The 27,394-nt window shown below is 38.7% G+C and overlaps 1 protein-coding gene across 1 annotated transcript in view; it reads left to right on the top strand.

Annotated features, from left to right (window-relative positions):
* The first annotated feature begins 1,069 nt into the window (after positions 1–1,069).
* The window catches only part of TTC21B (tetratricopeptide repeat domain 21B), a 78,983-nt gene continuing 52,658 nt past the window's right edge, over positions 1,070–27,394 (top strand). The window contains exons 1-11 of the mRNA XM_025994123.2: positions 1,070–1,215; positions 5,669–5,798; positions 5,888–5,998; positions 9,152–9,318; positions 11,657–11,779; positions 14,787–14,944; positions 19,973–20,057; positions 21,648–21,746; positions 23,409–23,601; positions 24,255–24,352; positions 24,671–24,871. Of these exons, the coding sequence (XP_025849908.2) occupies positions 1,195–1,215; positions 5,669–5,798; positions 5,888–5,998; positions 9,152–9,318; positions 11,657–11,779; positions 14,787–14,944; positions 19,973–20,057; positions 21,648–21,746; positions 23,409–23,601; positions 24,255–24,352; positions 24,671–24,871 (1,386 nt within the window). The 5' untranslated portion in view covers positions 1,070–1,194. The remainder of the gene's footprint in view (positions 1,216–5,668; positions 5,799–5,887; positions 5,999–9,151; positions 9,319–11,656; positions 11,780–14,786; positions 14,945–19,972; positions 20,058–21,647; positions 21,747–23,408; positions 23,602–24,254; positions 24,353–24,670; positions 24,872–27,394) is intronic.

The following is a 27,394-nucleotide window of genomic DNA, read 5'->3' as shown; positions in this document are numbered from 1 at the left end:
TTCAAAGTAACTGTAAGCTCAAACAGGAGATGTCTTAATTCATCATATTTAAAAATTTTCCGACCTAAAGAAATCTGTGAGCAGCTGTCAGAGTTGCCCGATGGGTACAAACATAAACATCCGCAGAGGAGTTAATTCTTTGAAGTGATTTCTACCCGCCATGTGGGCGCAGAACTGAGGACTGAGAGCAAGAGTCGGAGGCTCCAGGACCGAGCCAGCCGGGCCTGCCTGCCCCGCGCACGGGAGTTCAGCTCGCTGGCAGCTTCAACTCAGCAGTGCATCATTAAAATAAAATCCTGGGGGGAAAAAAAACTTCCATCAGTGTCGGAGCTCGTAGAGACAAGAAGTGATCCAATGCTAACAGCAAACACGGGATTGCAGCAACGCGTGCACAGAGGTGAGCTCCCGCAGCTCGGCGCCGGTGAAGAACGGACTCGTCTGCGCCACCTGGCGGCGGCCACGCAACTACGTGAAAGCCCAAGGTTTTTTTTCTTTTTCAGGATTTTATTTATTCGTGAGACACACAGAGAGACAGCTTTTTTTTTTTTAAAGATTTTATTTATTCATTCATGAGACACAGAGAGAGAGAGAGAGAGAGACAGAGGGAGGGAGAGGCAGAGACACAGGCAGAGGGAGAAGCAGGCTCCACGCAGGAGCCCGTTGCAGGACTCGATCCCCGCACTGGGGCCACGCCCTGGGCCAAGGGCAGATGCTCAGCCGCGGGGCCACGCAGGCGGTCGCGCCCCAGGTCCCCCTCGGCGCCGTCAGGCCTCCCAACACCGCGTCGCGGGCAGCGGCCTCCGCACCGCCGCGCAGAAGATGGTGTCTCCCTGTGGCCGGACGGGAAGCACCGGGCCGTGCTATTTCCTTCGCTCCTTCCTCCCCGAGGCTCGGCCCGCCCCGAGCCCTCCCTCCGTCCGCACCCGCAGGGCGCCGGCCCCCGCCTCTCCCGGGTCCTCGCAGCACCGCCCCCGCCCCCGCCCCAGCCAATCCCTGCGCTGAGGACCCGCCCCCCGCCGTCGGCAGCCAATGGCAGCGCAGCCCCGCCCTCCGCCCCGCCCCTGCCCCGCCCCCCGCGTCCCGGAGCGCGAGCCGCGGGCTGGGCCTGGGCTGCGCGGCGCTGAGCCCGGGGCTCCGGGGCTGTCCTGCGGCGGCGGTGGGTCTCGGAGGCCGCGATTTAGTCCCCGGGGAGCCATGGATTCGCAGGGGCTGAAGGTGAGCGGGGCCGGGGGAGCACCGGGCAGGCGGGGGCGTCGCTCCGCGGCCGTGCCCTTGCAGCCGCGCTGCGCCAGGTGCCCGGCGGGGCGTGCGGGCCGCAGCTGCACCTCCTGGGCTGCACCGCGGGGCTGCACCTCCTGGGCTGCACCTCATGGGCTGCACCGCGGGGGTGCACCTCCTGGGCTGCACCGCGGGGCTGCACCGCCGGGCTGCACCTCCTGGGCTGCACCGCGGGGCTGCACCTCCTGGGCTGCACCGCCTGGGCTGCACCGCGGGGCTGCACCTCCTGGGCTGCACCGCCGGGCTGCACCGCCTGGGCTGCACCGCGGGGCTGCACCTCCTGGGCTGCACCGCGGGGCTGCACCTCCTGGGCTGCACCGCGGGGCTGCACCGCGGGGCCCTGCCTCGCGATCTCGGGTCGCGGCGGCCCGCGCGCACGGCTGCCAGCGAATCGCCGTCCGTGTGCTTGTCCCCCCCCCCCCCCCCCGGCCCCCTCCGCCTTGCTGCTGTTTACTTGGACTTTGCGTCCAAGTAAAGGCTGGGACAGCCGGGGTCGACGGATAACCCCTCCTGCGCCTCCCGGGGCAGCGTCCAGGGCTTCGTTAAGCCAACTGGGGCCGGTAAACCTGGCGGATGGAAGGGACTTTGCAGAGATTCCGTGAAAACAAAGAGGCTTGGAAATGGAAGCGTCTTCGTTTTGGGGTGGTGGTCCCCGATTCATCTGTTAAGCAAATCTTTTAGCACCGACCACTTAGGAAATGATCTAAAAACAGGGACACGAGGCTTGGGAATTCAGAGTTTCTTCGCCAGCACATGTAGATGGTGTGGGGGGGGGGGGGGGCTCGCTGGGTGTCCCCTGGAAGCTGGAGATAGTGATGAGCAGAAGTGAACAGCCCCTGCCTTCACAGACTTTGCAGTCTACTGCTGGGCAAAAACCTACACTCGATAAAGAGCTGTTGATAAGCAAACATAGATATTTACAAAAAAAAAAATTTTTTTTATTGGAGTTCAGTTTGCCAACATATAGCATAACACCCAGTGCTCATCCCCGCCAAGTGCCCCATTGAGAGCGCGCTCTACTGCTGGCCCTGTCCTAAGCCCTGAAGAGGAGAAGCCCTGGATATCAAAACCAAGAAAAATTCTCCCAGGCTTGGAGCTTGCCTTTGAGTAGGAGTCAGATACGAAGTACTATGTTAGATGATGGTAAGTGGAGGAAGGACAGTTTGGCAGTGAGAGGGACTGCTTGCTGCAAGGTCTTTTGCCTTTTTTTTTTTTTTTTTTTGGCCTGAGTTACATTATTTTCTGAATTCTTTTCCCATCTCTTTATTTTTTTCCATCACTTTAAGTTATCCTTTGCACGACCACCCACATGAACTTTTTAATAAAAACACTTTCGCGCTGGGGATTCCTGGGTGGCTCAGGTTTAGCACCTGCCTTTGGCCCAGGGCACGATCCTGGAGTCCCGGGGATCGAGTCCCATGTCGGGCTCCCTGCATGGAGCCTGCTTCTCCCTCTGCCTGTGTCTCTGCCTTGCTCTCTCTCTGTGTGTGTGAGTCTCATGAAAAAATAAATAAAATCTTAAAAAAAAAAAAAAAACACTTTCGCACCAAATAGTTACCTGGTGCCTCATTGATACAAGAGAGCTTGGTTCTTGTCTCACAGAGTCAAAGAAATGAATCTCGTGGACACAACAGAGTGAGCAAAGCGATGGAAGTTTACTAGGCCGAGATACAGAGGAAGCTCTCGGAAGTGACAGGGGTCCGTCGGGGTTGCCACTGAGGGCTTTTAGTGGCCGTCTTTTAATGAGAACCTAGCCGGGGAGCCCATGGCCTTGAGATTCTTGTGCTGTCTTGGTTTGAGCAGGGACTATTGATAACACCTTAATGATCTATTTCTTTGCAGTCTGGTGAGTTTCTGTGATTACTTGGTAGCCGATAAAGGGAGATACTCCCTAACATTTTGGAGCTAGGGTGCCAGGTTTATTATATTCTCTGGTTTTACTGTCTTATCCTGTTTTCTTGGGATGGTTAGGAGCCTGACTCGGCCTTTCCTTATCTTTCCCTGCCTAGTCCCATCTGCCCCTAAATCATCCTTACATCATCATCATTTAGTCTAGAGGAGCAAATCCAAGTCCTTAATATGAGTGAGGCCTTGCTCGATCCTACCTTTCTCTCCAACCTCCTCACCCTGTAATCTCTGTCTTAAGACTCTAAAATAAGGAATGACCAACTTTCTCTATAAAAATAGTACATTATCTTGGGTTTTTCAGGCCAAAGTGTCTGGCATCTAATCTGCCATTGCAGCTTGAAAGCAGCCCTAGACATACTTAAATGAGCATGGCCCTGTTCCAATAAAACTTTATTCATGGACATTGAAATTTGAATTTCTTAAAATTTTCATGTTGTGTTTTTTTCTTTTTTTTTTTCTTGAAGGGGCCCCGCCCCCTTCAACCATTTGAAAATGTATAAACCATTCTTACTTTGCTGACTGTACAAAAAGAGGTGGCAGGCCATAGTTTTTTGCCAGTTCCTGCTCTACAATCTAGAATGACTTTCAGACTTCCCCGTCCCCACTCCGTCCTTGTAAAATCATTGCTGATTTCTTATGTCTGTTGTTGCGGTTCCTCTGCCTGGCTAACTCCTCTGCCTTCCTCAAGGATCATGAAAGGAAAGTAGGGAGAGAGTGTATGTGTGTGTGTGTGTGGGGGGGGGGGGGGGGTGGTGAGGCGTTCACCAGGCAGGAGGCAGTTCTGAAGTCCCCCAGGAGACTCTTTCCCTTGATTTTATTCTTTCGTCCTCCCACATCCCAACCTCATTCTTCTACGTCTCCAAAGTACTTTATAAGCTTTTTTTCCTGCCTGCATTTCCTGAATTGTATTGGTTAGTCTGTAGATTCTTAGTCTCAGTTGTAAGAATTTAAGCTGGGTCAGGAACCATGTCTTCTCCATCTTCACATCTAGCCCAGTGCCTGGCACTAGTAGTCAGTAAACGTTTGTTGGACCGAACAAACCAAGGAATGAGAAGGTATGAAGAGTAGGAAGTGGGCTAGAGGAGCCGAAGAGCCTTACTGACTGGTTAGAATCAGGGGGACTGGGCAAACTGGAAGGGAGGATGCCGTGACTTGATTTCTGGCTTGGGTACAGGGGCAAATGGAAAGGTGAATCTGGAGCTTAGATGAGAGGTCTTGGCTGAATGCTACATTTTTTACTTCATCAATGTATGGGATTCAGAGGAACTTTTTTTTAGGAGTTTTACAGTATGATGTTACAATTAATTGTCACAATGATCAGCAGCGTTGTACAAATGAGCAAACTAAGGTACCCCAAGATGAACCAAAATTTTGAAATCTTTCCACCTTTAAATCCACATCCTTTTTATGTTACCTTTCCGGAGAGTTATGGGTGCTTAAATGCTGAACAGAGGTCCTTAGTTGTGGCAAACTAAGAGGTTATCTGCAATCTTAGGAGAAAAACTGCACTTTACTAAAGTGTGTTGTGGGCGTCCCAGGAACCAGGGGGCGGTAACCACAAGGAGGTAAGTGGAGTAAAAGTTAGGAATGTTTGCCTAAGTGTTCTAGAGAAGCATGGGGACTGTAGCCCCCCAGAAATAACAGGCTGTTAAAAGAAAAAGAGCTAAACAGACACTCATATTTCAATCCTGTCGGTCGCTGCTTCATCCCTACTTCTTGCTCCTGCTATCCCAGCTGCAGAGTCAGAGTAGGTGAGTATGGGATGGCCCACATCGGTCAGTGGAGGGAAGTTAGGTGTATCACAGCCGTAGTGAACGTGGCTTCCCTCTTTGCTGAGGTTAGCAGCTAAGCCTTGGATGTGATCCTGAGAAAAAGCTGTAAAGCATAGACCCAATTAATCAGAAGTTAGTATCTCTTGATATTCGTTTTCTGCCGTGTAAATCTAAATAATACAGTTTTGAAAAAAGCTTACAGATAGTAATTTCCACTAAAAAACAGTTTAGCACATTTGTTGCTACTGACAGTTATTTGTTGTAGAACTCAGAAAACAAGACAGCATTTGACAATGAATTGCTGAATTCGATTTGTCATTACTTTGTAATGCTTTAAAAACAAAATAGAAGCAAGATTTTTTTTTGAAAGAATCCTCTGGTCTGGCAATGGAAGGCCCTTCTTATTCCTGTTTTTTGTCTGTTCTCCCATCTCCTAAAACCTTTAATAAAATGTGGGCAAAAGAAGGGCAAGGGGTAAAAGTAGCCTAATTTCAGCAGTGTTAAGAAATATGTCAGAAAAAGAAGACTGAAATTATTAGAAAACATTGAGTTGTCCCCAAAATTTTGTGTTCATTGTGTTTTGCATACCTTAATGTTAAGCTTTTAGCCTTTAACAATATTTTCAGGAGCTTGAAAGAAAAAAAATCATGTTATCTGACTTTAGATTATTCAAGATTTTAGGTTAATATCTGTTTCTTATTTCCTTTTAGACTTTGATTCATTACTATTGTCAAGAGAGGTATTTCCATCATGTGTTACTTATTGCCAGTGAAGGAGTTAAGAGGTATGGTAATGATCCAGTGTTCAGGTTTTATCATGCCTATGGTACATTAATGGAAGGTACGTGCTAATTATTAAACATGTTCCATACGTTTTAAATTCTTGTTTTGTACTATGACAGTTTTTCACCTTGTAATTTTGATTTTCAGGTAAAACTCAAGACGCTCTTCGTGAATTTGAGGCTATTAAAAATAAACAAGATGTATCCCTTTGTTCTCTGATTGCACTGATATATGCCCATAAAATGAGTCCTAATCCAGGTATAGTATTTAAGTATGGTACTTAGGACAATTTTTTCTACTCATTTCATTTATTTTTCTCAATTACCACAGCATTTAGTCTGATAATGCTTTATTGTAATTTCCTGTAATTATTACTTTATCAGTTAGTTTTATCTTTCTGGCAAGGTTACAGATATATCAAGCACAAGAAATATATGTCTTATATCCCTTTCATATTCCTTATATCCTAAGACAGAAGTTTCATTAATATATAGGGATCATTTGAATTAATATCAAGTGGAATGTATATTAGCAATTATTAAACAAAGGACAGCCCAGAAGAAGTATATACATAAAGTGCTCTGCAGCAGCCAACTCTGTAGTTTGTTATGTGCAAAGCTGTAGCTACGTGCAGTTTGTCTCTTCCACTATATCTTAAGCTTCTTAAAGGCCTGTACACATCCGCACAAGGGGGTTGCTAACTCTTGGAAGATATTCAGTAAATTTCTATCTAGTGATAGGCTGGGAAATATAAGTCGATTATGGAAAGAACTTTATGCATAAACCAGCAATTAAAATTGTGTGAACTGTCAATATATGATGATTCTTAATGGCGGAAGCAGAATATCATAATTATAGGTAATAAAGAGGAAATAGTACTGTATTCTTTTATATATATTCAGTAACAGCTAATAGCATTATAAATATAGATCATGTTTCAAATAATTAGACAAAAGTCAGATGTTACAACTTTCTATAATATTAGAAAATTTTTTTCCTAAGCAAAGTATCACATACCTCCTTCACCCCACATGCACTTGCACAGATCAGCAAAAAAGTTAAAGCGTTAATATGTTTAACAAGTAAACAAGTCTAATGACTAGACTAATGCTTACTATCTGCAAGGGACCACGTCAAGTATGTTAGAGAATACAAAAGAATTGTAAGAAGTGATCCATGACATCAAGTTTATAGTCTCGTGAAGAAAAGAAAATGTAAAACCCACAAAGGTTAAATTCTAATGTTACTATTAAATAAAATTATGAGAAAACAAATGAGTCCAAAATGAACTGAAAATGGTATGAACTGCTAATCCATAGAAGAAATGGTATGTACTGTTAATCCATAGAGCCTGTGAAGGTTTTAGGGAAGATGGGGCCTTTAATCTGGTCTTTGAAGGACAAGTAGGATTTGAATATATAGCAACTTGTCAGGATCAATCAATGAGCAAATATGTGAAGTGGTTCAGGATTAGGCTCTTTTTATGGATCTCTGTGATCCAGCAGGAGTGTGTTTAGGTGGAGCACAGGATTTGCACAGAGAGATATAGCCAGTAAATCTAAAAAACACAAATTAGTGTAAAACATTTTCCTTTTAGAATCAAGTTTTCACTTAATTGATTATTCTCAAGAATGTTAGTTCTGTTGGGAAATGTGATTTCCAGGACACCAAAAAAGATGGAGACAGAAATATTGTTTAGAAACACCTAAGTACTGACTCTACTTTTCTACCATAGATGATTCTGAGTGGGCTTAAGCTCAGAAGGGACCCGGATATCCCTAGAAAGGGCCTCGGCCGTTCATGTCCATTCTTAAATGCTGACATAAGCCCTGATTAAAAAAGGACTTTGGTGCGTTAAGAACTTGAGCTGATATCTGGAAAGAGCCAGCTTTGAGCAGATGGTGTCACAGCTAACATATCCCCCACTTGGGATTTGATGGGCATCTGGCAGGAAACTACAGATCCTTCCCTCCCTGATAAATTCTGTTTCTATAGAGCTCTGTCTCTATACCATGACTACTTAATGAAAACTTATGAAGGTGTTCAAGTGGGTGTATTGGAGGGTCTTCTTGCCAAGTAATCTGTAGCCTTCCAGAAACAGTTTTGTTTTGTGAACTCATAAAGTTGTGCCTTGGTGGTTCCACATTTAAGTTTAGGTTGATATCATTAGAGATAAAAGGAAGAGACAATACCTTTTTCTGGATGGCCATTTCCAGAAAGGTCATTGGTTAGAATCACAGCCTTCAACTTTGACATTTCTTGTAACTTATTGCATAGTTGATCCATATTCTGATTCAATTCAGGATTTGGATATAATCAGCATTTGTGGCCTAAGCACACATGTAATAGATTTAATGGTTAGAGTTATTACAGGTAGACCATCTTTTTAAGGGAGCTGCCAAGCAGCCAGTATTAAACCATGCAAATAATAGTAATTGTATTCCCTTTCACTGGCCTATGACAACAGCCAGTAATGTTTACATATTTTAGAATTGGATTAAGGAGTTGGGTAATTTGGGTACTAGTCCTCGATTTACCTCTAATAATTTTAGAATCATTGCTAGTTTTTTCAAGTTACTTACTGTTAAAAAAAATTGCCTATTTAGCCTTTATCTTGAGAATGACATAAACTGTAGAACTACTGTACATTATAGTGGTCATTAATCACATGTGGCTGTTGAGTATTTGAAATGTATCTAGCTTGAGAAACTGAATTTTAAATTTAATTCTAATTAATTTTAAATTTAAAACTGCTATTTGATTCAGTTTTTAGAAAAGTTATGTTTGGAACAATGAATATATGAATCTGTTTTCAGCTATAAATTTTATGGAATCTAAGTACAAATCAAGTATTTTTTTTTATTAAAGACTTTATTTACTTATTTATTTGCTAGAGAGTGAGCATGAGCAGGGGTGGAGGGATGGGCAGAGGGAGACTCAAACTCCTCACTGAGCAGGAAGCCAAACAAAGGGCCCAGGCCCCTGAGATCTTGACCTGAGCCCAAGGTAGACACTTAACCGACTGAGCCACCCAGGTGCACCCCCAAATCAAGTATTTTTGGAGAAAATTTAGCATCATAGTTGAGATGTACTTTGTATAAAATACATATCAGATTTTAAAAATGTAGTAAGAAAAAAGTATCTCAATAATTTTCATGTCAATTTTGTGTGGGAATGATAACTCGGATATATTAAGTTAAATAAAATATATTATTAAAATCAATTTTACTTGTTTCTTTTTACTTCTTTGATGTGACTACTAGGAAATTTTAAATTTCATATGTGGCTTGTATTTTATTTCTATTAGACAGTGGCGCTATAGAGGACTATATTCTGTGCTCTGTTAATTGATCCATTATGAACACTTGATCTAGAATTTAATTTTCATTTAATGCCTTTTTCCCCTCCTAGATAGAGAAGCTATTCTGGAATCAGATGCCAGAATGAAGGAGCAACGTAAAGGAGCTGGGCCAAAAGCTTTGTACCATGCAGGCTTATTTTTATGGCACATTGGCCGTCTTGACAAAGCGAGAGAATATATTGACAGAATGATCAAAATGTCAAATGGCAGTAAAGAGGTAGTTGGGTTTCTTATTTTGAAATAGGTATACTACTAAAGCTTATATTCAGTAGTATTCTTTGTTATTCTGCTCTTTTATCACTTTGTAAAGAGCAGCTTTATTTTAATATTATTTTATAAAATTGTGGTTGTCTAAGGTTGTTTACTCTTATGCTATTTATTAATTCTTGGAAAGATCCCTCTCTGATTCCTTTCCTCCCTTCTCTCCTTTTCTCTGTCCTTCCCTCTCATTCTCCTTATTGAGCTGCTCTAGATACAAGGAACCAGTATTTGCACTGTTAATAAAACAAAAATGAGCAATATACGTAAACTTTACTACATGGATGGATCAATCCAGTAGTGTCATAGAGCACATACCCAGCTAATGTTGTGAGACCATTTATCAGTGGTATGAGAGACATGTGGTTAAAGTATAAATAATTAATAGTTCTTCCTCACTTCGTGCTAGGTACTATTCTGAGGACTTAAGGAGAGGTTACATCTGTAAATGTTAGGAGAATGAGGAAGAATTTCTTGAAGGAAGTAGTGTTTTAAGCTTAAACCTGACAGATGGATACAGTTTCCAAATGCAAAGATGAAGGGAAAGGGAAACAGGTACTCTCAAGGTGGGAAATAATAAATGGGATGAGAAAAACAAAGAGATGTGTTGGTTCCAGGTATAGTGAGAAGCTCACATTTGATGGAAACACTGGGTACACAGATGAAGAAGGTGGAAGGAAAGCTTAGAGAGGTCGGTTGGGACAAAGTGAAGGGCCTTGGCTGCTGGCTACATACGTATATTTATATCTAATGTGGAGATTAGGCGTGGAGAGGTCATGGAGGTTTTTAATCGTGATGGTGGTATTATTAGAGTGCAAATTCACAAGACTGAACAATGGTTTATAGGATGAACTGACCCTGGGGAGAGTGCAGCCCCCAAAATGGTAGTATATACTTTCTGGCAGAAGGTTTTGAGGGCCTACAACTAAAATATTGTACTATGGTATGAGTTTGAGAATATTTAATACCCACAAGAGCTGCCAACTGATTATAAGTGGCGGGGGCAAAATTTTGAGGTGTCAGATATCAAGAATGTCTCTCTGAGGTCTTAAACCTGTATAGTTTCAGAGACTGGTTAATATAGAGAATATGTTGGGATGAAAAGATAATCATGGAGGGGGTAGGTGATATATTTGGTTCCAGGCATGCTGTTTCTGTCTCTGGTGGAACAGTGAGATGGAGATAGTAGATGAGCTCTTGGGGAAAAAAAAAGTTTAAGAGGTATTGGACTAGAAATAAAGACTAGGAATCATCCATGGAGAGGCAATAGTTGAAATGATTCAAATGCAGACATTGACCTAGTGAGTAGAAATTGGATTGTTTTAGGAGTGCCTGGGTGACTCCGTCGGTTCATTATCTGCCTTTACTCAGATCATGATCTCAGGGTCCTCTAGATTAAGCCCTGCATCAGGACCCTTGCTCAGCGGAGAGTCTGCATCCCCTCTTCTGCCCTTCCTCCCACCTCCTACCCCCATGCCTGGGCTCTCTTTTTCTCTCTTTCTCTCAAATAAATAAACTCCTTAAAAGAAAAAAGAAATAGTGTTGTTTTAGTATTTATATACGTCTTTTCAGGTGAGATAGAGGGAGATGAATATAATCCTAAAGACTTGTAAGTCTATGAATTGGCCTAGAAATTTTTTGATAGGACAGATTTTACAATTTTTTATTTGACATTGAAAAGTAAATTAACCTGTATCTATCTTCTTTTTAATCCTATAAACCTTATAAGCCACTGACTCACTAACATTTCTGAAAGTAAACATTTGTGATTTCTTCAGCCTTTGAGTTTGAGGCCATTGATCTTTTCATTTGAAACGCACTGGACTATCACAAGGATTAAGATAGTTGTCAGATTATCTTAATTTTTAATATGTATCAAGCAAGACACTGATGTTTTTCCATCTTAGTTCACATGGTCTGTTTGCCCAGAAAAGAGGTAACAGATTCTTGTTTGTGTGTTGAGTTACATATTTAACAATTATGATTAATGATTTACTAGCAAAGTCCCAGATAAGAATATTGGTTATTTAAGATTCATGGAATATTTGACAAATTTTTTAATATTGAACACGTTATAACCGTAAGGGCTGAAAATACCTAACAGTTCACAAGATTCTAGGCTGGAAAAGATTTGAAAACAGTTTAACTGAACACTTTTATAATTTGTAACATTTTTTGACCGGGTGATTTCTTTACTAATCACAAAAAAAAGGACGTCAGGTTTACCTCTTTCATCTATACTTATTTCTTTCATTTCCAATAAAATGGATGTGTGATTAGAATTGTTCATCCTACAGGGACAGATTTTGAAAGCATGGCTTGACCTCACAAAAGGAAAAGAACCTTACACTAAAAAAGCACTGAAATGTTTTGAAGAGGAATTACAAGATGGAAATGATATTTTTGCTCTGCTGGGTAAGGTGAGTTGGGGTTAGGGTAAATAAATCATGTTTTAAAATGTATTCATAATATATTTGAAGCCCAACAAACTTGAATAACTCAAGAAAGATAATAATTGTCGTGTTACTTTTTTCAGCTCTCAACTATAGGAGGGACTTGGATTTTATTTGTATAGGTCAGTGAGTGACAAACCAGAGGAATGTACTCCTTAGCAACTTCCTGAATCTAGACTGGTTTTGTTTTTGTTGGTGGTGGTATTGGTTCCTATATTAGTTACTCACTATACATTCATAGTTTGTCTAACATGTGCAAAGCATTATTCTAGATACCAGGGATACCCTGAAGTAAAATAAAATTTCTTGCTTTTATGGAGCTTGTACTCTGTTGTTGGAGACAGACAAAAAAAAAAAAAACAAGTAAATTACATAGTATAGTAGAAGGTGGTAAGTGCAGTGGAAAAATAAATCTGGTAAAGAGGGAGACGTAGAGCTCGGGTATGAATTTACAGGTTTAAATGATGTGGTCAGAGAAAGTGACGTTTGATCCAAGACTTCTAGGATGTGAGAGTTAAAGTTCTGTGGGCACCTGCAGGAAGCATTACAAATAGAGGAGATAACAAGTTGAAATACCTTAAGTCGTGTTCTAGGCATTGCTGGGAGGCCAGGAGATGAACATGGAATGAGCAAGGTGGAGGATAGAAGTGGAGGCTGGAGGAAAAGAAGGTGGGGTGGGGGCAGGTGGGCATGGGGGTAATGAAGAGAGGCAGGGCTAATTGTATAAAGCCTTTGGCTTTTAATTTGAACCAGATAGATAGGCAGCCAGTGACCTTACATTGTGAGGGATGAGCAGTTAATTGGCAGAGTCATTAGAAATCATTGGTAGGTAGGAATGTATTATTCAGGCCTTTTTCTTTAGTTCCATTGATGCCTTCAGAATGCCTTAAATTTTTTTAAATTTTTGGTTTAGCAACAGGAAATTAAAATTATATGTTAGGAGAACAACTTGTTAGATAAGCAGTAATATGGGGGCGATAAAAAAGAAGAGGAGAGGATTATTAGTGTCTTGACTCTTAATATCCCCAACTCGCTCTTGCCCATTTCTCTGGCTACTGAACTCATTCAGAAATTTGCCTTTGGTGCCACCACTAGTTCTCTAGGTGATTGGAGTCAAGTGTTAACTAACGGCACTGCTAGAGAAATTGAGTTTTATCGAGTTTTTCTTATCATTTCACCTCCTTCCTATTCCTTAAAGAAAAGCTAGTTGATAATCTTCAAAGGTGGGCCTCTTTCAGGTGTTAACATAGTTTAGGAGGGATTTACCTTTTTCCTCCAATACTTAAGATTGGTTTAAATTCTTTTTCTGATACCACCCACCCCAATTATGTGTTTATTTTTCAATTAATTCAAGAGGATGTTTGCATTAGCCTAATTACAACTTGTAATAACATGAACCAAATACACAGGAAATTTAGTTTCATTTAATATATATGTGGCATCATATGGGAAGTGACGGTCTAAGGAAGTAATAGATGTGGTCTTTTAGCATGATTTTCTTTTTTTTATGTTGCCAGCTATTTAGGTAGAGTCTAAAAGATCTATGTAATTTGAAAAAATTCTCTGCATTAATCTTTCTCAGTTACTCCGAAATTTTAATAATTTATTTTGACATAGTGTCATCTTTGGATGGTCTCAGACTTTCTTTTAATTATATGGGAATATAATTATATGGGAATATTACATGAGATATAATTTCAAACAGATTTTAGGATTATATTACAATTATATATTTTTTGAAATGGATGTTCATTTTGAACTGAGATATTCCAGGACTAGATTTATTCCTAATGGAGATCTTGAAGAAAATTTTTAAAAATCTGATATGTGATAAATATCATTCATAAAGTGCTAACTCCATAGCTTTATTTTTTTACTATGAAAGTAATACATAGACGTAAAAATATTCAATTTCAGTAATATCTGAATTAAGAAAAAATATTACCATTAGAGATAACCAGTTAAACTATTATATTAAATGACATCTCTTCATTTCAGTAAATACAGATCTATAAATCTACATAGCCATCTAAAATTTGGTTAAATACGTATGCTATAATTTAATCCTGTATGGACATTTTGGATTTTTTTCTATTATATTTATTATAGGGACGCCTGGGTGACGCAGTGGTTGAGCACTGAGCTCCTTGCAAGGAGTCTGCTTCTCCCTCTGCCTATGTCTCTGCCTCTCTCTCTCTGTGTATCATGAATAAATAAATAGAATTTAAAAAAATTTTTGGATTTATTATAAATCTGTCATGAGTATAATGTACTATTTTAATTTTTTTTTTATTTTTATTTATTTATGATAGGCACACAGTGAGAGAGAGAGAGAGAGAGAGAGAGAGAGAGAGGCAGAGACACAGGCAGAGGGAGAAGCAGGCTCCATGCACCGGGAGCCCGATGTGGGATTCGATCCTGGGTCTCCAGGATCGCGCCCTGGGCCAAAGGCAGGCGCTAAACCGCTGCGCCACCCAGGGATCCCTAATGTACTATTTTAATGCGTGTTCTTATTCAATTATTTCCTTAAGATACTTCCTAGAATTGAAAATGTTGAGCTAGAATGAGTTGCTTGGATTTTATTTGGCTTATTCTTTAAAGTCTTATCTTCTGTAGCCAGAAAGTAATTAAAAAAAAAAAAAAAGGTACAGAATCTTCATTTTGGATACTATTTGCAAATATCCTGGAAATATTTTATTCTGAAAGATAATCTTTCTGTTCTAGTTATTAGGGTTTTATAACAAAGCCACTTACATAAAATATTTTTTGTTCTGAAGTTTTAAAATTTTAATTTCTTAAAAACTTATTTTGTATTCCTCATTATAAAAATGATAACTGTTCCTTACAGAAAAGTCAGAAAACAAAAGTACAGAACATGTTAAACACTAGTATTCTATGTATCCCAGGATAACTGCTGTGAGAAGCTCGGCGTACGTGATCACAGTTTTGATGTCATGTTTTTTTCTCCCATTAGGCACAATGCCTTGAGATGCACCAGAATTATTCCAGTGCTCTGGAGGCTGTGAACCAGATAATAGTGAACTTTCCAAGTTTCCTTCCAGCTTTTGTAAAGAAAATGAAACTACAACTTGCCTTACAGGATTGGGACCAGACTGTTGAAACAGCACAGAGGTTAAGTAAAAAAAGATAATACAAATACCTTGGATGTGGTTATATAATTTCCATTAAAAAAAATCTGTGTGTATTTTTTTATCATATTTGAAGTTTGATTTTTTCAAACAATAGAGAATTGAAGAAGACCTTAACACTGCATTGTTTTTAAAAACTGAATTTATTGATTTACATAAATATCTGAAGAGCTGTTCTAAGACACTCTTATGCAAATATCCCTGCCCTTGGGAAGCTGATATTCAAATGAGAGGAACCATATAATAAGCAGAACAAATAAGAGGTTATGTAGTATGTTAGAGAGCTCTGAGAGCTGTGGAGAAAAGAGAAAGCTGGAAATTGAGATAGGGAGTGGGAAGAGGGATTCAGTTTTATGGGATGACAGTTGAACTAAGGGAACAAGCCATGCAGATATCTGGGGGAAGACTTTGCAGAAAGAAGGGAAACCAAGTGCAAAGACCTAGAGGCAATAGTTTGGGTCATATTTTTAAGGAGTGGGAGGGGATAAAACGGCTGGGCAGCAAAGTCAGCAGAAGGTGGACAGGGGAGCCAGCATGTGCAGGGTCTTGGTTACCTTAAGGATCTGGATTTTTCTTCTGAAGTGTGAAGTCATTGGAGGAATCCTTTTCTCCTGCCCCTCCTCCTTTTCCTTCTTTCTCTCTCCACTTGGCCTCTCACTTCTCCACCTTTTTGTTGCTGTTGTTGTTTAAGAAACCAGCCTTTTATCCTGTCGGTTTTCTGTAAGAATTCTATTGATTACATGCCACATACTATATAACTTGTTGCTTATCCTCTGAAGTTCCTATAAATTGGTACTGGATATAAAGACTTGGTTAGGTACATGTTCAATTTTTTTTTTTTTTTTTTTGCAGTTACTTTGTAAGTGGTGATGTGTTCTTTCATCAAAGGGACATAATCTTTCCTTGTCTTTTTGTGGTATTAGTAGATTTTTTTTTTTTTAAAGAGAGGTAGTGCAGGGAGGAGCAGAGGTAGAAGAAGAATCCCAAGCAGGCTGGGATCCCTGGGTGGTGCAGCGGTTTGGCGCCTGCCTTTGGCCCAGGGCGCAATCCTGGGGACCCGGGATCGAATCCCACGTCGGGCTCCCGGTGCATGGAGCTTGCTTCTCCCTCTGCCTGTGTCTCTGCCTCTCTCTCTCTCTCTCTGTGTGTGTGTGTGTGTGTGACTATCATAAATAAATAAAAATTAAAAAAAAAAAAAAAAAGAATCCCAAGCAGGCTCCACACCTACTGTGGGGCTTGAGCTCAACAGTCCTAAGACCCTCACCTAAGCCAAAATCAAGAGTTGGACACTTAACTGACTGAGCCACCCAGGCACCTCATTAGCAGAAATTTGTGCTAACTACATAGGTGCTTTAGAATTATAATAGGGTTATGTTATTCTTTCTTCATTTCTTAGCTGGAATACTATATAAAAAAAAAACCTTCTAATCTGGTTGGTTATTTGGTGTTATGGTTCATATAAGAAAAATTAAATGAATGCTTGAGTCTTTTATTTCTGGGTTTCAAAAAACAAACAAAAAAAATTTTTAAAATTCTGTGGCATCCTGCAATGGTGACTGCTTAGTAGCTTGGATTTGTTTGTATGACATGGATTTAACTTGTGTGTTTCTAAACATTTTGGTTATTTTAGGTGCTCAAATTGTTTCATCTTTGGCTGTTAGTAGCCTCTTAAAATTAGTTCTTAGGTTCTTTTCATATGATCCTAGTAGTCTTTCATAGTTTCCTTGCTATTTGGTGGATAGCAAGATATACCTGGGTCAATTTGGATATTTACTGCCCCAAACAAGTATTAGCCATTGTGGAATGCAATCTAATCCCTTTTAGTGGGAAATGATATTTGGAGGCCACAATTTGGGCATTGGTAACTCTTTGATGTTTAGATTTTTCTAGATTTCTTTTCTGGGCACTGTGTGAGTGAAGGGGTTAGGAGGGGTATCAATATAATATATAAGAAATATATTTTGAGGGATGTGTGTAAAAAATAGACTTGTTATATAGTTTTTAGACTTGATTTTTCCTTTTTTTTTTAAAGATTTGTTTTAGAGAGAGAGAGAGTTCACAAGGGGTGGGGAGAGGTAGAGGGAGAAAGAAACTCAAGTCGATTCAGTGCTGAGTGTGGAGCCAATGTGGGACTCAGTCTTACAATTCTGAGATCACTGCCTGAGCTGAAACCGAGAGTTGGACACTTAGCCAACTGCACCACTCAGGTGCCCCTAAACTTGATTTTTCTTTAGTGTTTTGTGGATATTCTTTTATATCCATTCATACAGATATACATAATTATTTTTAACAATAAAAATATCTATAAAATAAACATACAGATAGTTGATTTTTTCCCATTGGTAGACATTTAGGCCTATACACACACACACACACCCTATGCACATATAGGGTGTATTTCTGGAAGATTGCTTCCCAAATGCTTTAAAGGGAATCATATTTCTTAGGGTGGGCTAAGATCCTATAAAGAACAGGTCTAAATACATAATTTTTTTTTCTTGTCATATGTAATTATTTTGAGTGGACGTAAATCTCAATGAAGCAGCCGTCCTCCACACTGTCATTGAGGGACCTGGTCCCTTTCTGTGTGTGATTCTTCTCATCCTAAAACCTCATACCATTGGTATCCAGCTGGTGCAAAGGGAAAGAGAGTGTGGAGGGTTCATTCTATTTTTCTCAAAAGCCCAGGCCCAGGCATGCCAGGCGTAGCTTTGTCTCCTGCGGGCCGCATCTAATTTCCAAAGGTGGCAGGAAAATGTAGGCCAGCTGTGTGCTCGAGCCAATGGGGAGATAGTAGATTTGAGGAGGCAGTTTGCAATCTCAACCTCAGGAATGCATTTGAAACTTTGGAAGACGCTACCAAGTTGTTCTTCTAAAAAGTTATACTAATTTGTACTCCTATCAGTAGCCTGTGGAATGCCCCCTCCCTCGTCCTTATCAATTCTGGCTATTATTGGTGTGGTTTTCTGTTTTTGTTTTTAACAATTTTGATAGAATAGTAGTAGTAGAATCTGGTAAAATAAAACCTTATTTTTATTTTCATTTCTCTGATTATGTTGAGATTGAGCATCTTTCTTTTTTTTTTTTTTTTTTTTAAAGATTTTATTTATTTATTCATGAGAGACACAGGCAGAGGGAAAAGCAGGCTCCATGCAGGGAACTTGATTCGGAACTTGATCCTCGGACTCCGGGATCACGCCCTGAGCCAAAGGCAGATGGAGATTGAGCATCTTTTTAATCCTAAAAGCTATTTTGCCCCCTGTATAGTGACTGGTCCTTTTTTTTTTTTTTTTTTTTAACTGGGTCAATTCTTTCTTATATTTCAAATGGATTTTTGCATTTTTTAGGGAAAGGTCTCTATCATGTTTATTTTTTGATAGTTTTCTTGGCTCTTTTGCAATTGATTAACTAATCAAGTTAAAAAAATAGAAACCTTATGATTTTGGTTTGAATTGCATTAAATCTATAGATTATTTAGGGAAAAAAAAAATTTAACCAAAAATGAGTATTATCATGTGACAGCTATTGAGGCATAGCAAACAGCTACAGATCTCAGGGCATATGATGGTAAGCCCTCATTTCTCATTTTGGTGGGGATCCTCTGACCTCCACAGGCTTGCCTGGTGTTCTGCTTCAAATTTTAGATCCAGCTGGGTGGGGATGGCACCTCATTGCAGTTTGGTCTCTGGTCAGCTCTGAGGGTGTTCTTCTCTGGGCACAAGCCAGAGAGCACCAGCTACCCAGAGGAAGCTCTGCTCATGGTGATAGCAGAGATGTAAGGGACAGCCAGAAATATTCAGTGCCTCTGAAACTGGTATGGCACACTGCCACTCCTACTTACATTCCATTGATCAATATAAGGAAGATGTCCAGGGCCACAGCCAAGAGGCAGTAAAGTACATGTCAGCATTCATAGGAGCAGTGGCTCACTTTCATGGCAGAAAGCATTTTTAATGGAAAGTGGGGAAATTAAAGCTAATAATTCAGTGTACCACACCATTCATGATAAGAAAACCTAAGTGTGTTAGTTACCCCATTTGTTCAGTTTCTTTTTTAAATGTTTTTGCGTAAAGTTTAGGAATTTATATAGCGTTTGCATTTTTTTTTTTTTTACTAAGTTTGTATCTTTTTGGGGGAAGGAGAGCTGTTCCTCTTACTAATAAGGTATTTTTCCATAATATTTTCTGATGTGTTTTTATCGCATAGAAATCTGTTTTCAGGTTGTGAACTATATTAACAGATTTTTAAATGTTTAACCCATCTTTTCATTCCTGAAATTCTTGTAATAAATCTTCCTGGTCAAGGTGAATTCTTTTTTGTGAGAAGGAGAGGGTGGTGGAAGGAGGAAGAGAGAGCCTTAAGCAGGCTCCACATCCCACACGGAGCCTGACGTGGGGCTCCATCTCACAACAATGAGATTATGACCTGAGCCGAAATCAAGAGTAGAATGCTTAACTGAGCTATCCAGGTGCCCCAAATTCTTCTTTTTTCGTTATTTTATTTATTTGAGAGAGAGAGTACACGAGTGAGCGAACATGAGTGAACATGGACATGAAGGGAGAGGGAGAAGCAGACTCCCCACTGAGCAGGGTCCCTGACGTGGGGCTCCATTCAAGGACCCTGGGGTTATGACCTGAGCTGAAGACAGACACTTAACCAACTAAGCCATCCAGGTGCTCCCAAATTATTCTCTAATATACTGTTTTATATGGTAAACTAATACTTTATTTAGGATCGCCAAAGGATTTAAAGAAACTGATACAATCTAAAGAGACTGATACAATCTATTCATATCTTCTTTAAACTAATATTATTAAAGATTCAGATTCAGAGGTATTTTTTAGCTTAAATAATGAGGTTGGTAATTTTAATAAAGGATATATTATTTTACTAATTAAAATTACTATTTAGACAGTGGAATAGTCAGACCAGAAAACTGACTCTTCAAACCCTCAAATGAAAGAAAGCACATTAAGCTATTTCAACATTAAGCGAAACGTTATTTCTGCAGGTTAATGCTTCAAGATAATCAAAATGTGGAAGCGCTAAGAATCCTGGCTCTTTACTATTTGTGCAGGGAGGGGGATATAGAGAAGGTAAGTTGTATTGTACTATTTAAGTTTCCTGTATTAAAAAAATATGTAGTTACACCCACATCTGCACATACATTAGAACCTTGAAGAGCTCTTTCAGAGTGTGTGCCATGGTAAGTTTTACTTGATTCCTAGAAATACACTTGAACATATTGATGAGCTTCTTAAATCAACTAATAAAGCAAAATAATGGAATAGTTAAAATACCTTGAAAATTCCTTAAATCATTAAAACAGAAGTGGTTTTCTACATTAAAACTCACATCCAGTAATCTACATGATTAATGTAACTGGTAATGCTAGGTATGAAAGAATGTGTATGCAAAATATAATTCATAGTATTTTTACAGTTTAACTGAGTTTGCATCATTTAAATGGGCTTAGGATGACATCCCACTGGACCTTATAATAAGATACACATTTTTCTAGTAGTGATTATGTACTGCATTATGGAATGCCAAAACCCAGTCTGAAGCAAACAGTGTCACAAAATAGTAGTATAACAAGTAGTAGATTTGAATTGTGTTTAGTCTGGTTAAATTGTTAGTTGTGACAGCAACTAACTAAGAAGTTCTTCAGTAAATACTAGAGGAATTTTACCAGGGGCAACTCTTCAGTAAATTTTCTAGGCATTAAAATTACTTACAGTGTCATAATGATTTTTCTGTTCTAGAGAATATTTTAATATAAGCCAGACTATATAGTTAATCCAAAATCTGATCTCATATAATACCAATGTTTATATGTTGTTGTGGATATCTCATGTGTGTCATGAAGTAATTATTGAAGAGGGATCTTGGCATATATAGTTAATTGAGCATTATGGATATCTTTGCTTACCCAAAGGTTTCCATTCAATAACAAATATTTTAAAAACACATAGGGTTATTTTATTTTATTTTTTTTAAGTTTTATTTATTTAAGTAATTTCTCTACCCAAAGTGGGAACTCATGACCCTGAGACCAAGAGTTGCATGCTCTTCTGACTAAGCAAGCCAGGGACCCCTAAAAGACACATTTTATTTTATTTTATTTTATTTTATTTTATTTTATTTAAAATTTTTTTATTGGAGTTCAATTTGCCAACATATAGAATAACACCCAGTGCTCATGCTCCTCTCAGTGCCCATCACCCAGTCACCCCAGCCCCCCCGCCCACCTCCCCTTCCACTATCCCTTGTTCATTTCCCAGAGTTAGGTGTCTCTCATGTTTTGTCACCCTCACTGATATTTTCACTCATTTTCTCTCCTTTCCCTTTATTCTCTTTCACTAATTTTTATATTTCCCAAATGAATGAGACCATATAATGTTTGTCCTTTTCCGATTGACTTATTTCACTCAGCATAATACCCTCCAGGTCCATCCACGTCAAAGCAAATGGTAAAAGACACATTTTAAAATTCAATTCCTTATTTATAATTCTTGAACTTTTTAAAAGAACTTTTAATACATTTCGCAGCATAGAAGATTTCACTGGACAAGAGGGAATTTATAAAAGCAAAGATTTTTTAATATTAACATTTATTAGTGTATATGTCACATATTCATTTTTTCGTAGTTTGTTTTAAAATTATCCTGATACTTTTGTTTTAGGCTGCCACCAAGCTGGAAAACTTACAAAGTGCATTGGATGCCATGGAACCACAGAATGGTCAACTTTTTTATAAGATCACATTAGCCTTCAGCAGAACTGTAAGAACGCCTGATATGGAACAGCTCTGTTATCTGTGGCTGGGAATATAAAATAAGTCACAAAGGTTGAGGTATCAAAGAGCCTTTGGCCCAGAATGAAAATATCATACATATATAAGTGTGTGATACACTCCTTAAAAAGTCAGTTCAGAGGAGATATGATTTTCAACCACAAGAAGGCATCATGGAGGCTTGTTGAGCCTTTAAGAATAGGGAAATGGGAAATTCCAAAGAAAATGGAAAGTCATTTATTTTATTCAGAGCATAGGATTTATAACTAGGATCATTCTTTGTTTTGTTTTTTGAAACTACAGTCAACCCTTGAACAGCACAGGTTTGAACTGTGTGAATCCACTGAATGCAGGTGTTTTCAGTCAAGACAGTACAGTACTGTAAATGTATTTTTCATATGATTTTCTTTTCTCTAACTTTATCGTAAGAATATATAATATACAAAATATGTGTTAGTAGACTGTTTATGTTATCAGGAAGGTATGGTTAGTGGTAGGCTATTAAGTGTTTGGGCATGCAGATTTTCAACAGTGAGGGAAGAGGTGGTATGTGGGTGATAGCACCCTACCCTGCATTATTCAAGGGTCAATTGTATTTGAAAAGAAGTTTTAACATGGATAACAGACAATTTTGGTGGGGCAAATGGTTGGGATCTTGTTCTTTTAAAAAATATACAATAGTAAAGAAATGTTTTTATTACAACATCCAATAAGAAGATAATCAGGAATGGAATAGGAGACTTTCAAAACCAATACAAGGAATGAGAGGTTTGGAAAGTTCTTAATTAAACTAGGAAAAAAATAAGGAAAGCAGTACACACAAGTAGGTAAAATACTAAATATATAATTGAAAGAAGGATCTTTATTTTTTTATTGTTTAAATTTTTTTAAAGTCTTAATTTATTCATGAAAGAAACAGAGAGAGAGAGAGACAGGCAGAGGGAGAAGCAGGCTCCATGCAGGGAGCCCGACTTGGGACCCTATCCCGGATCTCCAGGGTCACGTCCCGGGCCCAAGGCAGTGCTAAACCACTGAGCCACTGGGGCTGCCCTAGTATTTTAGTCTTAAAAGTTATTATGTTAGGACATTGCATACTTCCTTTAGCAGAGTTGCCATTTCTGGAAACATATTTGAAGCTTTTTTCACAAAAATTCTAACATGTGATCTTTTAAAATATTTTCCCTGGTGGCGTATCTTCTCCTTAGGGGGAAAACAAATCCTTGTCCTGTATTTTGATTAGAGTTATAGATAGATAGTTTTAAATATAGATATAGATATAGATTTATATGTGTAAAAATATATAAACACACACACATGTATATAAACTTAAAGTAACAATTTTCTTGTCTAATTTGTAAAACAATCATGAGACAGTTCTAAAAAATATACTTGTGCAGCAACATCATTAGAGTATACTTTTCAAAAAGCTATTGTTTAAAAGCACTGCTCATTAGGACTTTCATTCTGATGGGATATAAACTTTCTTGCTGTATGTACTGTCTAGATAGTAAATAGAGAAGTTTTAGGTTTTTATTATTAAATAATTTTAAGTCTATTTCTATGAAATACAAATAATTCTAGGAAAAAATAATCCTCCTACCTGAGTAGAAATGTTTGACTTTCTAGTCTAAAACTTCTTTTTTCTTTTTAGTGTGGGCGAAGTCAACTCATTCTTCAAAAAATTCAGACATTACTGGAAAGAGCTTTTAGTTTAACCCCTCAGCAATCAGAATTTGCTACAGAACTTGGATATCAAATGATTTTACAAGGAAAAGTTAAAGAGGCACTGAAGTGGTATAAGACGGCCCTAACACTTGATGAAACTAATATTCCTGCGCTAACTGGTATGACAGCTGTTTGTAAATGTTCTTCAGATAGGTGCAAGTAACAATTCCTTTTAATACCTGCTGTTAAAAAGATGTATGTTGTGGATTTCTAAAATTAAAATGTCCTTCATTATCCACAATAGAAAAAAACCCCCACAGATCTTTTTTTTTTTTTTTTAAGATTTTATTTATTCATGAGAATACACAGAGAGGAGACAGAGAGATAGAGGCAGAGACAGAGGCAGAGGGAGAAGCAGGCTCCATGCAGGGAGCCCGACGTGGGACTCAATCCCGGGTCTCCATGATCAGGCCCTGGGCTGAAGGCAGGCGCTAAACCACTGAGCCACCCAGGCTGCCCCCCACAGATCTTTAAAACTAAAGTCTTTATTTCTTAAATAATATCTTGAGAGAATATATTTTTATGCGATAGTTCCTATAAATTCTGAATTTCTTACTACCTGATTTTAATTTGGGTACAAAGCTACCCATTTTCTTTTCATTTCTTCTTTTTCCTTTTTTAGAAATCTGAGGTAGTACTACTTTAATGTATTATAGTTTATGATAATGTATTAATACTTTAATATATTATGGGGGAAATGTGTTTTATTAATGTTTATGTACAAGGCTGAATTGATGTGGACTTTGACTATTTTTGTCCTGTTTGCTTTTAGGGTTTATCCGATGTCAATTAATAGAAGGACAGTTACAGGACGCAGATCAGCAGCTAGAGTTCCTTAGTGAAATTCAGCAGTCTATTGGAAAATCTCCGGTACAGTATTTTATTTTATCAGATGGTAGATCCTAGCTACTGCTTATAAAATAAGAGATTTTAAATTTTAGTACTAGTAATGGATTTAAGGACTAATATATACAAATTTTAATATATAATTGCATTTACTAACTTACCTCCATGCACAATTAGACTTTAAATATTCTTGTGTAAGATTCTAAAAGTTTGTCCAAGCTAATACTTGAATTTGAACAAATATTACACATAAATAGCACTTCATATACGTTTGAAATATAAGTAGAAATAAACGGCTTTGCAACTGAATGGGATAATTAATGACAACTACTTAATTTCTAGGAATTAACCTATTTACGTGCGATTCTTGCAATGAAGAAAAATAAACCTCGAGAAGAAGTTATTAATTTGCTAAACGATGTTCTGGACACTCATTTTTCACAGCTAGAAGATTTACCACTTGGCATACAGTATTTTGAGAGCTTAAATCCTGATTTCTTGCTGGAAATTATTACAGAATATCTGAATTTCTGTCCAATGCAGGTAATTCTGGGACTTCTTTTCAGTGAAAATATTTACAACATCATTTACATGGTATCTTTTAAAACATGCTAATAAATTGTCTTTCACATGTTAGATTGTATCAGCATTTGACAGTGGCAGTATTGGTATCTGTATTAGTTGAAATAGTTTTAAAATCAGAATGTTTATACCAATGACTCCTATCAAATAATAAATGTATTTGTTTACAAATATTCACACGTAGTTCATAAAATCTTAAAATCCTAAGTTCAGAAAAAATATTAGAAGTCTTTTAATTCAGATGTGCTTGCGATACTTGAATGTGCTGCATAACATCCACGTCAAATGCCCATCCAGCCTCTGAGTACACTCAAAAATGTAGTTCTTACTGTATGACTATGACTGTTACACTGTAGTTCCTATGTTGCCAGACTCAACTTTGTCTTTTAAAAAAATTTCACCCTTTTCCTGGTAGTCCTGCTCTCTGAGGTGGCACAGAGCAAGTTGTTACTTCGCCAAAGCAAGAATTATTCCTCATTCATAAAACAGGCCTTTGCATTTGAGAAATTAGTTTTCATGTTCCCCCCAAACAATTCCAGGCTTTTAGCTATTTATTTTTTATGTGACATAATTAGAACCCTGGTCGTGAGCCTGAGGGTAGCCTTCATTTTGTTAGTCAACTCTCAGCTCACGCGCTGTTGCGTATACAGGTTTGACCTTGGCAGATCGTCTGCCTCCCTGATTCTGGATGTTTCCCTAGCTTTTTTCTGTGAATCATTATCGACCCCTGTTGAATTAATAGTTAATGTAAGACCTAGGTCTATTATTCATACAATTTAGGACCCGCATGTAGACTGTATATTTATCCCTATGAAATTTTATCTCCTCAGATTCATCTTGTAACTCCAGGTTACCATATTCTTTTAGATCCTGATTATCATCTATTTATGTGATCTTTATTGTCATCTGCCATCTGCCTTATCTACCTCTGAGTAGAACTGAGAATGGATCCTTTTATTCTACTATCAGAGACTTCAGTTGAAATTTATGTAGATCGTTAGCACTCTTATTACAGACAGTAAGCAGACGCCTTAACATTACTATACTCAGCTCACAGTTCGGCACAGGAATATCATAACGGTAGTATCAAATACTTCATTGTTAAAAGCATAGTCTTCTTAGCATTTTCCCTGATTTACAGCTTCCATAAAGGTGTTAACAAGGATGAGGATAATGGCCTTTCTTTAGGGAAGCCATGTTGCTTTTTTGAGCACCATGTCCTTTTCCAGACTTTCATCTTCTGTTTTAAATTAACCCTTCTTAAGAATAGAGAACAGATGGAGGGGTTGCTGAAGGGAGATGGGCAGGGGATGGGCTAAATGGGTGATGGGGATTAAGGAGGGCACTTGTTGTGATGAGCGTTGGGTGTTACATGTAAGTGATGAACCACTAAATCCTGTTCCTGAAACCCTATTGTACAGTATGTTAACTAGCTAGAATTTAAATAAATACTTGAAAAGAAAGAAAAATAAATTAACCCTTCTGGAATAACACCTAAGATTGATCCCAGGCTCCCCTGTTATGATCTGTTTTCAGCTGCTTAGAGTTGGAATTCATTTTTCACTATTGGTGCAGCCTTCAGAATTCACTCAACAAATGCTTGTAGAGTACCCAAGCCTCTGCCTGGAGCTGGGGAGGTGGTTGTGTAGGAGTAAACCACAGCCTTTGCCCTCTTGAAGCATATATATCTAGTAGGAGCAGACAGATAATATAATCAAGTCAATTATATAATGGAAAATAACAGAATGGGTCGGAGGTTGGTAATTTTAGGTAAGATGGTCTGGCTAGGCCTCATTGAGATGCTTAAAGGTGAAAAAAAACCTGAAGAGTTCAGGTAGAAATATGGTATAGATTGTTTCAGGCACAGATGTTTCTGTTGCACAGCGGCCCAAAGGGACACATGGAGACTAATGTGACCGGGATGGAGTGAGGAGGAGGTCACAGCAGAGGACAGCAGACCACGTAGGGCTTTAGAGGTTGTTGCTGTCGGTCCCCTGGCCTCAATTTGATTTCTAGCATGATCTGACTCAGCAATTTAAAAGGATTTCCCTGGCAGCTATGCTAAAAATTAATTGTAGGTGGAGCAAGAAATAATGTGTTAAGTGCCAATTGTGTCCCTAGTCCAAAACATTCTGTGTTCCTACAATATAACCTTTGTCAGCATGATGACATCTAATTAGCATTTATCATGTCATTTTCATGGGGAAATATCGGAAAGACAGACTTGTCTGTCCAGCTCTGTTCCTTGCCCCTTTTATATATATATATATATTTTTTTTTTTTTTTTAAATCAAACAGCTATTAGCTTAGGGATTGTCCACAATCAACCCCCCTGAAAGTGTTTACAGTAAAAATGATGATGGTTCTCTAATAAAATAATATATTTTTCAATAAGTAATTCTTAGCAGATGGCAAAGAACCTTAACCTCACTATCACCTATACTTTCACTATTTTCAAGTACACTGAAAAAATAAAGAATTTAC

The sequence above is a fragment of the Vulpes vulpes genome, chromosome 3, assembly GCF_048418805.1.
Source record: "Vulpes vulpes isolate BD-2025 chromosome 3, VulVul3, whole genome shotgun sequence".
NCBI classification, from domain to species: Eukaryota; Metazoa; Chordata; class Mammalia; order Carnivora; family Canidae; genus Vulpes; species Vulpes vulpes.
Note: the sequence above shows the minus strand (reverse complement) of the source record. Positions and strands in the feature narration are given on the sequence as shown.